The sequence below is a fragment of the Mustela erminea genome, chromosome 18 (genome assembly GCF_009829155.1).
Source record: "Mustela erminea isolate mMusErm1 chromosome 18, mMusErm1.Pri, whole genome shotgun sequence".
Taxonomy (NCBI): domain Eukaryota; kingdom Metazoa; phylum Chordata; class Mammalia; order Carnivora; family Mustelidae; genus Mustela; species Mustela erminea.
Genome location: NC_045631.1, coordinates 8,959,528 through 8,971,356, shown reverse-complemented (window position 1 = coordinate 8,971,356; position 11,829 = coordinate 8,959,528). Strand labels below are relative to the sequence as shown.

At 40.6% G+C, this 11,829-nt stretch overlaps 1 protein-coding gene across 9 annotated transcripts in view; it reads left to right on the top strand.

Annotated features, from left to right (window-relative positions):
• Positions 1 to 11,829, top strand: part of LOC116577172 (zinc finger protein 624) — a 37,047-nt gene continuing 25,218 nt past the window's right edge. For 2 of the 9 annotated variants that reach the window (XM_032320034.1, XM_032320025.1), the window contains exons 1-3: positions 1 to 81; positions 6,572 to 6,660; positions 9,784 to 9,849. In XM_032320034.1, coding sequence (XP_032175925.1) covers positions 6,628 to 6,660; positions 9,784 to 9,849 — 99 coding nt within the window. In that variant the 5' untranslated portion in view covers positions 1 to 81; positions 6,572 to 6,627. Of the gene's footprint in view, positions 82 to 3,012; positions 3,050 to 6,571; positions 6,661 to 9,777; positions 9,850 to 11,829 lie in introns of those variants that run through there. The other 7 variants (XM_032320026.1, XM_032320027.1, XM_032320035.1 and 4 more) reach the window with 7 other exon arrangements.

Below are 11,829 nucleotides of genomic sequence, written 5' to 3'. Positions count from 1 at the left end.
CCCGCCAAGCCGGCGCCATTGATGGAAGCGGTCTCGTCCGGCTCTGTGAGCGCCCGCAGTTGTCCTCAGTTCGGCAGCCAGGTACTCGTTGCCCCCGGCGCCAGGCCCCGGTTCTCCGCTGCCCCTCCCTCGGCGCTTGGCTCCTGGCGGCGTCCGGGGCGCGGCCGTTCCCTCCGGAGTCCCTGTCCCTGAGCCGACACGCCCACCTGAGAGGCGACTGGGGCTGGGCCTCCTGCCTGGCTTTCCGCTCGGTCTCCCGCTGGCCTGACTCGGGAGCCGTCGGTGTCCTCGGCTCGGGAGCCGTCGGTGTCCTCGGCTCGGGCGCGGGGCCCCGGCTTGCGTGGTTCGACCGGGGCTGGCCTTCTCTTCCCAGTCCCGCGCCTTTGACGGAGGGAGGAGGGGGACGCCAGATGTGCTCCTTGGGGAAGGGGGCGACCGGGGAGGAAGGAGTCTGTCCTGAAGCGGCGGGGACGGACCGGTTTCACACCTGGTGACTTGACAGGCGGACGAACTCCTGTCCTTCTGTGCCCGGGGCAGTTTTTCCCTGCCTCGTTTTATGGCACTTCACATCATCACTTTTAAGTCCCTTGCCTCTCCCTGACGTGGTAATGGCATCATTGCTTGGGCTGGGAAATGCTGCACTGGTCCCAGGCGCTGAAGTTCTCACAAAGAATAGGGTCCCCGTCGTTATTTTAAAATAACAAAGCTGGCTTGGGAGCCACATCGAGAGAAATTTCTCAAGTCCCTGATACTTCCGCAGGGCTTGGGTAGACAGGGCTTGGGTGAAGTCGCAATATCCAGAGAAAACATCTAGGAAATTATGACTGCTGAATGAAGTGTCGGCCTGGGTATCTTCTGTGTCCTGTCGGAGGCGAAAGGAGCAACTGCTCAGATGATTCGCCTTGAGCCCAGGTGGTTTGCTTGTGGGCGTGTCTCCACTGTAGCCAAACCGAAGTTAAGTTAGAACCTACACCAGACTCCTCCTTACTGTCAACGTGGAAAGTGAAGAAAAACTGAAGGAAGGTAAACACCTCGGGCCCAACGCTCGGGTCACAGTGGAGTTTTGGCTGATTCACATGCTGTCTTTGTCTCTGTGCATTATTTTGACATAACTGAGATCAGGCTGAATTTATTGAATTTTAGGTAGCATTGCTTATTCTGATGATAAAACTTTAAAAAAATGTTTATGGCACAGTTTGGTATTAACCATATTTAGCTAGCATTATCTGTATGGCATATTGCCAAGGGGGAGTTTATTAATCCTTACAAATTTAAAAAGCAATGATGACACATGTCATTCTTTTTTTTTAAGATTTCATTTATTTGAGAGCACAGATAGGGGAGGGACAGAAGGACAGAGAGAGGCGGTCTCTGGGCTGATCCGGGAGCACAGTTTAGGGATTGATTCCAGGATCCAGGATCTCCACCAGAGCTGAAAGCAGATGCTCAACCCACTGAGCCACCCACCCACACACTCTTCAGGTTATTATTATTATTATTTTTTAAAAGATTTACTTATTTGACAGAGATCACAAGTCGGCAGAGAGGCGGGTGGTGGTGGAGAGGTGGTGGAGAAGCAGGCTCCCTGCTGAGCAGAGAGTCTGATGCGGGACTGGATCCCAGAACCCTGAGATCATGACCCGAGCCCAATGAGCCACCCAGCCCCCCCCCCCACATGTTTTCTTGATTTAACGAAAGCCTTACTCTCCCCTGCTTACCTGAGAACTTGCCATTTTTCTTTCAGGGCCACTCATTCTACTAACTAGGAAATTAATTTCTCAGCTTTAACAGAGTCTGTGTGATTTGAACAAGAAAGCCTGTTTCTTTCTGATACAGAAGTCTGAGCTGTTAGGTGGCCCAAGGTGATAGGGGTAGGCAGCTCTCATCCATTAGGTTTTCTGGAAACCCAGTTTCCATTCAGCTTTTTGCTTTGGCACCTCCTGAATGTGTTGTCTTTCCTATGGCAGAGGCTGGCTCACTCTCAGCCCGTTTTGTTTCAGGCCTTTGGAAGGGGAAATGAGGAACTGGAGGCCTTGCAGCTCCCTTTTAAATATGTGACGTCAGCTCTCTTGTTTAAATCCCATTTGCTATAATTTAGTCACATGGGCACACCTGCCTGTGTGGTGGCTGGGAAATGTCTCTACCTGGGTGGCCTTGTGTCCAGCTGAGATTTCAAGCCTTTGTCTGTATAAAAGGGGAGACTGGATGTTGGAAGGCAATTAGCAGTATCTGCTACTTTGGCCTACATAAGTTTCCTGCTGTTTGAGTCAGTCTTACAAATTTTTTAAGCAAAAATTGTTCTTTGGGAAATTTTCTTTTTATTGGCATACGGTTTTAAGATGATATATATGTTATAGCCCCTTTCTTGTTTTTATTTTTGATTTACTGGTATTTTTGTTCTTTGGCCAGTGGCATATGTATTTCATTATTTAGAGAATCAGCTCCTGCCTTTGTCAACTGTTTTGCTTTCTTACTAGTTTCTTTATTATTTTTTCTTTATGGTTTGCTTGTTAATTACTTCTCTTATATAGTTGAATGTTTAATATTTTTATTTTTTAAAATGTCAGTTGCATGTATTTAGGGATATAAATTTTATCTTTCTGAAAGTTTTGGCAACCCATGAGTTTTTAACCTATAATTCTCTCATTTTCTGTTTCACTGGCAGTTAAAGTTCTCTCTTTGACTTAATAAGTATAAGTACTCAGGAGGATCTATTTTAATTTCCTGGTGATTGGGTTCCCCCCCCCCCAAACTTAAATTTGTAATTCTACTACATCATGGTTAGAGAATGTCATATATTCAGTTTTTTTTTAAGGTTTTATTTATTTTATTCTAGAGAGAGAGCATATGAGAGCGGGCAGAGGGACAGAAGGAGAGGAAGAGAGAGAATCAAGCGGACTCCACACTGAGCATGGAGCCCCACATGGGACTCAATCCCATGATCCTGAGATCATGACCTGAGCCAAAATAAAGAGTTGGACACTTAACCAACTGAGCCACCCATGTGCCCCCCACCTCCCCACCCCCTGGCATGATGATTTATTTTAGTGTATGTATGTGTGTTTATAATGAGAGCTTGCTTTCTTTTTTTCATCTACAGAGATACTTAGTACTTCATTTTTTAATTGAAATGTAATTGACATAAATATTATTAGTTTCAGGTATATAAAATAATCATTATAGATATAGATAACAAAGTGATCATTACAAATCTAGTCAATATCCATCATCACACATAATTACAGGTTTTTTTCTTGTGATAATTTTTAGGATTTACCCTTATTAACTTAAAATATATAATACAATATTATTAACTATAGTCACCATTCTGTACATTACATCTCCAGGACTGACTTATTTTGTAACTAGGAGTTTATAGCTTTTGGACCACCTTTGCCCATCTCGTCCACTGCTCACCGCTGCCTCTGGCAATCATCTCTGGCAATCTGTTCTCCGTATCTGTGAGTTCAAGTTTGCAATAGGCGGTTGTTTTGTTTTTTATTTTAGATTCCATATAGCAGCGAGGTGATAGTTGTCTACATCTGTCTGACTTGTTTCACCTAGCATAATGCTCTCATGGTCCATCCACGTTTTTCACAAATGGCAAGATTTCCTTCTTTTTTATGGCTGAATAATATTCCTCTGAGGGTATTATATTATCTATTCAGCTGTCAACAAACACTTCCATTTCTTGACTATTGTAATTAATGCTACAGTGAACATATGAGTATGGATATCTTTTTGAGGTAGGGTTTTTGTTTCCATCAGATAAATGCCCAGAAGTGGAATTGCTGGAAAATGTAGTACTATTTTTAATTTTTTGAGGAAATTTTAGTATGCTTTGTTCTAGTTTTGTGAAAAATGTTGTTGGTACTTGATAGGGATTGTATTAAACCTATAAATTGCTTTGGGTAGTATGGACATTTTAACAATATTGGTTCTTCTAATCCTTGAGCACAGAATATCTTTCCATTTAATGTCTTCTGGTTTCAATGAACAGGTCTTTCAGCCCCTTGGTTAAATTTATCCCTAGGTATTTTTTTCTTTTTGATGCAATTCTAAATGGGATTATTTTCTTAATTTCTCTTTCTTACAGTTTATTATTAGCGTATGGAAACGCAACTGATTTTTGTAAGTTGATTTGTATCCTAACCGTTTTTTGTTTATCCTAACAGTTTTTTGGCAGAGTCTTTAGGGATTTCTCTGTATAATATTATGTCATCTGCGAATAGTAATGGTTCTTTTCCAGTCTGTATAGTTTTGATTTCTTTTTCTTGCCAAATTGCTGTGGCTAGGACTTCCAATATTATGCTGAATATAAATGTTGAGAGTGGGCAATGATGAGAAGTTTTATCATTTCACCACTGAGTATGTTAGCTGTGGTCTTGTCATATATGGCCTTTATTGAAAGTTTTTTAAGTCATAAATGGATGCTGAATTTTGCCAAATGCTTTTTCTGCATCGCTTGAGATGATCATATCATTTTTATTCTTCATTTTATTAATGTGGTGAACATCACATTGATTGACTTGCAGATGTTGAACCATTCTTGGATCCCTGGAATAAATCCCACTTGGTCATTGTGTATGATCCTTTTGATGTATTGTTGAATTCAGTTTGCTAATTTTTTTTAGGAATTTTGCATCTATATTCAAGAGGGTCATTGACATCTAATTTTCTTTTCTTGTGGTGTCGTTGCCTGGTTTTGGTTTCACAATAATTCTGGCCTCATAAAATGTGTTTGAAAGTGTTCCTTCCTCTATGTTCTTTGGAAGAGTTTGAGAAGGATTGGTACTAAATCATATCTTAAATGTTTGGTGGAATTCACCAATGAAACTACCTAGTCCTGGACTTTGTTTTTTGAGAGACTTATTATTGATTCAATCTCCTTACTAGTATTCAGTCTGTCAGATTTTCTCTTTCATCATGATTCAGTCTTAGTAGATTGTTATGTTTCAGGAATTTACTCATTTCTTCTAGGTTGTCCATTTGTTGGCATGATCTTTATTAGATCCATATTGTCTTAAAATTTGATGTGTGCACATGAATCAGCTAGAGATCTTATTAAAAAGCTGATTCTTGATTCAATCGGTTCTGGAGTTGGACCTCAAATTTTACATTTTCACAAGCTCTCCAATAATATTTATTCTGCTGTTCTTTGGACTACGCTTTTGAATACAAAGGTCTTGGATATGAATTCTTAATGGAGGCAAATGGACTCTGTAAAGCAGGGACAGATTCAGCATGATTCTGCATAGATTCCCTTGGGCCCCACAAGCCCTACTGCATGGTGAGAGCATCAGACTTCCTGGGAAACTGTCATTAATATGAGTTTCACAAAATCTGGGAAGCTTTATTCTTATTGCACCACTGCCCTTTTATATGTCTTACAGCATCATCCTGAAACTTTGCCCTTTAATTAAGAGAATGTTTACAAACATTTATAAACATTTTTGTAAGAGTTTGCAGACTCTTGTTTTGCAACCAAACTCAGCATTAGCTGGGTCATATTCTTTTTTTTTTCCCCCTCTGCTTCCTTCTTATTTGGGTTTGCCTGATACAGAATGACTAGATAAAGATCTGTTTGAATATGAGATTGAGAGAAACATATCAGGGCTTCTTTTAAATTTGGAAGTTGTAGCTGAAATCTCTGAAAATGTTAGCAAATTAATCATCACATGAAAGATAGGAAGAAGAGATTCTTAGAATGTTTCATTTTTATTTATTTTTATTTTTTTAAAAGATTTTACTTATTTATTTGACAGAGATCACAAGCAGGCGGAGAGAGAGAAGCAGGCTCCCTGCTGAGCAGAGAGCCTGATGCAGGGCTCGACCCCAGGACCCCGAGATCATGACCTGAGCTGAAGGCAGAGGCTTAACCCACTGAGCCACCCAGGCGCCCCGAATGTTTCATTTTTATTTATTTTTTATTATTATTTATTTATTTATTTGACAGAGAGAGACCACAAGTAGGCAGAGAGGCAGGCAGAGAGAGAGGAGGAAGCAGGCTTCCCGCAGAGCAGAGAGCCCGATTTGGGGCTCGATCCCAGGACCCTGAGATCATGACCTGAGCCGAAGGCAGAGGCTTTAACCCACCGAGCCACCCAGGCGCCCCTCGAATGTTTCATTTTTAGATGAATAGGTGATTGTGGCAAAGAAAGATTATATTGTTTTCATCCACATCACGTAGCAAGCTGATTTAATGGAAAAGTTGTGAGCATTGGAATTAGACTGATTTGGGGTCATGCATTGCCTTGGATAAATAGTATTATTTCTCTAAGCTTCATTTTCCTGATCAGTGGAATGGCAATATAATTCCCATTGGACTGATGTGAAGTTCAAATTAAAAGAACCTTGTACAATGTCTGGCCTCCTAGCCATGACTACACCTAATGGCATTAAAATGACAAGATCTCCAGGATCAAGGATCATTTTTTCTCACTGATTTTGGAGGGTTAATCTTGTGTTCTTTAGGGAAGTCATTGCTTTCTTGTAATGTCAGGGTTCCAGCTGGGTAAGTCTATGATTTCCAAGGCAGCATGGGTTTTCATGGCTTATTTCTCTTTCTCAGGTACGCCCCTGCAGGACTCCACTCTTGCCAGAGAGGGGAACACAGAGAAAGAGATTATGGCTGCCGTGTTTTTTTCAGTTGGACCTCTGGTAAGTTGGGATTTTTTCGGGTCCTGACCTGCCTCGTGGGTTGAGAGCATGTCGGTTTTTGTTGAAGTCTGTGACTTCTCTACCTTACCCACATCCCTTCTGGTAACTGAATCAAATTGTTTCACCCATGGAAATTGGGTTCATCATAGTAAAGCTTGGACTCTATAAAAAGATTCATTATACATATTGAACCAATTATCAAGGTACATGAGCTTTCAAAAAATACTTTTGCTAGTTTTGATAGAGAGCCTAGGAAATTTACTTTTGATGTTCAGTTTGTATAGTTCCCAGGAAATTTCAGACATTTATGGGATAGAAGAATGGAATATTTTATTTTATGTTTTTAAAGATTTTATTTATTTAATTGACAGGCAGAAACCACAAGTAGGCAGAGAGGCAGGCAAAGAGAGAGGAGAAAGCAGGCTCCCTGCTGAGCAGAGAGCCCGATGCGAGGCTCAATGCCAGGACCCTGAGATCATGACCTGAGCTGAAGGCAGAGGCTTTAACCCACAGAGCCACCCAGGTGCCCCAAAGAATGGAATATTTTAAATTGGAGATTTTGTTTAGGAAATTTTGGAAAAATATGTACACACACAGACACACCCATATACCCTCTTAATTAAGAGGGACCATTCCCCTTGTGTCCACCACTCTCAGTGATCTCCTCTTTTCTACCCATTAAGAACTGATCGAGCTTAATAGATGACATGGAGAGAGAGAAAATGTTTAAGACACAGTGCTTGGCTGTAGGGAACTATAGTCTCATTGAGTAAGGCATACAAAAGAAATAGTTCCATAATTTATTTAGGTGAATGGTAGTTGTTTAGCCATATGCTAAAGAAATGATTGCTATAAGAAAAAAGAAATGTGGACCCCATGGATGGCACAGTCAGTTAGGCTGGTGCCTTTGGCTCGGGTCGTGTTCCCAGGGTCCTGGGATTGAGTCCTGCATAGGAGTCTGCTTCTCTCTCCCCCTCTGCCTGCTGTGCTCTGTCTCTCTCTCTCTTCCTCTCTCTCTGACAGATAAATAAATAAATAAAATCTTTAAAAAAAAAAAGAAAGAAAGAAAAGAAATGGGACATGAGTATGGGCAAAATTGGTCTATGATAAAGCTCATGAGGGCAGTGAGACTTAAGGTGGTATCCAGACAATGATTCAATGATTTAAATTGTCTTGAAGTGTTTGTGAAGGTACTTTAGGTGAGAAGGGAGTTCAAGGGCAAGGCTCTGCATCAGAGAACAGTGCAGTGAGCTAGTGATTCCAGTGGGAAAGTTATGAAAAAGAAGCCTGGGAGTTAGATATTAAAGCTGAGTCTTTCAATGTTTCCCTGAAGACATTTAAGTGTACGTATGTATGTGTGTGTGAATGTGTTTGAGATAGGTGTTAATGTGATAAAAGCTATATTTTAGCATGACTTTCTGAAATAGGAGATCCCGAAGAAAGATGATACCAACAAATATAATTTGTTCTAGTAATAATCCGCAGTAACCTGTAGTTGTGATCTTTTATTCTTTGTTGTTGGGATGTACAGTGAAAATAGTCCTTAAAACATACCTTGAAATGTAAGTGAGGGGCACCTGGGTGCTTTAGTTGGTTGAACATCTGATTTTTTTTTTTAGGATTTTATTTATTTATTTTTCAGACAGAGATCACAAGTAGGCTGAGAGGCAGGCAGAGAGAGAGGAGGAAGCAGGCTCCCTGCTGAGCAGAGAGCCCGATGTGATGCGGGGCTCGATCCTAGGACCCTAGGATCATGACCTGAGCCAAAGGCAGAGGCTTTAACCCACTGAGCCACCCAGGCGCCCGTCTGATTATTTTTTTTGTAAGATTTTATTTATTTATTTGACAGAGACAGGGAGAAAGCACAAGCAGGGGAAGCAGCAGTCAGAGGGAGAGGGGGAAGCAGGCTTCCAGCTGAGCAGGGAGCCTGATGCAGGGTCGGATCCCCGGACTCTGGGATGCCGACCTGAGCTGAAGGCATACACTTAACCAACTGAGCCACTCAGGTGCCTCAAGTGTTTGACTCTTGATCTCAGCTCAGATCTTGATCTTAGGGTCTTGGGTTCAGGTCCTGCGTTCAGGTCCTCCACATGGATCCTTTTTTTTGAAAAAGAGAAAAGATAAATAAAAAGCAAAATATTGCATTTGATCAGTAGATCCAAAGCATATGTCTAGTATTGACATGGTCAAACCCATCCTTAATTACCAGATGTTGAGTTCACATTTTTTAGATAAGAACTTGGGAGGGGAGAAAGATAACATTTTTTTCTCAATGGACTTTAGATAGTTATATTACCCATAGTTTTTAAAATGACACACATAAAACCTAAAATTGTTAAGTGCTAATGGAAAGATACAATAAAAGATCATTTCATCTATAAAATCAGGCCCTCATGGGGATACAGTTTATAAGGTTTGGAAGAAAACAATATACTGAGAAGTCCCTGAAATATTTCCTGAATGAGATGGTCCCTTGGACCCCCCACAACACTGTAATGATTTTCAGCTGTGAAAAATATGTAGTGTTGGCAGGTATTGAGTACTTTTCTTGAGTGAGAGAGATTGTTTCTGAGAAATACATTTCAACCCTACATGTAAAGGGAAAATTGTGTAGCATCTGAAGGCCTCTTTTTATAAATTTATTTTTGTTGTGGTAGGTTCTTTGATGGAAGCCTGCTTTAGAAACTATGCAGTTATATCTGTCTCAGTCTTTTTTTTTTTAAGCTTTTATTTATTTATTTGACAGACAGAGGTCACAAGTAGGCAGAGAGGCAGGCAGAGAGAGAGGGGGAAGCAGGCTCCCCGCGGAGCAGAGAGCCCGATGTGGGGCTCCATCCCAGGACCCCAAGATCATGACCCGAGCCAACGGCAGAGGCTTAACCCACTGAGCATCCAGGCACCCCTATATCTGTCTCAGTCTTATGATTGTCCTTGTCTTAAACAAGGTCACAGAAAATTATAGTTGGATGTTACTCCAGGACATTAATTTCAGCCCTAAATAAAACAACAAAAGAGGTTATCCTGTATATGCCATATCCACCGTGGACGGATGTTGCTTGTTGAGGCTCTGCTATAGGTCATAGGCAGCCTGTCACTGAAAGATCTTATCCTGTATCCCCTCAGAATCCTGAAGATTCCCAGGCAGATAATGATTCTCACCTTCAGCCAGAAGAGCCAGAGCTGGTAAAGGTAATAACTTAACATGTATGTAGGGGATGGAGAAGGGTCTCTTTTACTGCCCCTGGTTCTTAATGTTCCTAGTTCATTGCAAGTTTACAGTGAACACCATCTTGCTTGATAGGTGTGGTAACCCCTGGGCTGGTCCCATCCATTTGGCAGATTTCATTTCTGTCAGTGGTGGCATTCCTAATGTGGCAGATGGTCACATTGTCATTGCTAATTGATAAAGTATCCTTTATGACATTCTCTGATTCTCAGTTTGCATTGTGAGACTCAATGTCATTAAAGATACCAAGAATGGGCACCTGGGTGGATCGGTCAGTTAAGCGTCTGCCTTTGCCCTGGTCACGATCCCAGGGTGTTGGGATCGAGCCTGGAATCTGGCTCCCTGCTCAGCCAGGAGTCTGTTTCTCCTTCTCCCTTTGCCCCCTCCCCTGCTGTCTCTCACACTCTGTCTCTCTCAAATAAATAAATAAAAATTAAGAAAAAATACGAAAACAAGAATGCATCAATGTGATTGGAAACATTCTTAAGATGTGTTTAAATTAGTTTAGATTTTTTCTTTCATTATCATATGCTTGCTTTCTTATTTGTGAGTACAGAATCCACCCGACTTTTTCAAAAAATAACGAAGTCAGAAATTTATGAATTATGTAAGATAAATTATCTAAAACTTAGAAATAAGAAATAAATCAAAAAATTAATGTATACCCTTTCAGTGTCATATTAGACATGTCTTATTTTGGCATTCTTTTTTCTGCTGTCAGTAGACACCTGTTTTTGTATCCACTTTGAACCAGCTTTGTCAAGCAGCTGATATCTGATTAATGACTTACATTAATCTTTGGCTTCTTTTGATTTTAGAATTGTGGGGTTTAAATTTTTTTTAAATTTTTTGTTGGAAGTCTAGTTGATGGACCAAGTTTATTAGTTTCAGTTGTTTAGCCTAGTGATCGGACAAATCTATACATTACACAGTGCTCACCGCAGTAGCTGTAGTTACCATCTGTTACTGTAAAAAGTTGTGACAGTATTATCACCTGTACTCTCTATACTGTACTTTTCTTCTCTGTGACTTATTTATTTTATAACTGGAAGTTTGTACCTCCTAATCTCCTTCACCTCTTTCACTCTTTACCCTCCCCTCCTAGGAACCACTGGTTTGTTCTCTATATTTTGGAGCTTGTTTCTGATTTTTGTTTGTTCATTTTGTTTTGTTTTTTTTTTTAGATTTCATATGTAAGTGTAGTCATATGGTGTTTGTCTTTGATTTATTTCACTTAGTATAATACCCTCTAGGTCCATCGGTGTTACGACAAGTGACAAAATTTTTTTCCTTTTTATGGCTGAATTGTGTATATATATCTCACATCTTTATCCATTTATCTTTTGGTAGACACTTGGATTCCTTCTGTATCTTAGCTATTGGAAATAATGCTACAATAATCATAAGGGTGCACATGTCTTTTTGAATTAGTGTTTTCATTTTCTTCGGGTAAGTAGCAGTGGAATTACTGGATCATATATGGTCATTCTATTTTTAATTTTTTGAGGAACCTCCATACTGTTTTCCATAGCTGCTGCACCTGCTTGCATCCCCACCCACAGTGCCCAAGTGGCCCCTTTTCTCCACACCCTTGCGAATCCTTGTTATTTCTTGTCCTTTTTATTTTAGCCATTCTGACAGCTGTATTTTCTCATCGTGGTTTTGATTTGCATTTCTTTGGTAATTAATGATGTTAAGCATCCTTTCATGTGTCTGTTGGCCATCTATATGTATGTCCTCTGATAAAATATTTGTTCAGGTCCCCTGCCCAATTTCAATTGGGTTACTTGGGGTTTTGCTGAGTTGTATGCATTTTTTATAGTTTGGATATTAACTCCTTATCAGATACATCGTTTGCAAATACCTTCTTCCATTTTTGTGTTGGTGGTTTCTTCCGCTGTGCAAAAGCTTTTAAGTTTGATATGGTCCCAGTTGTTTGCTTT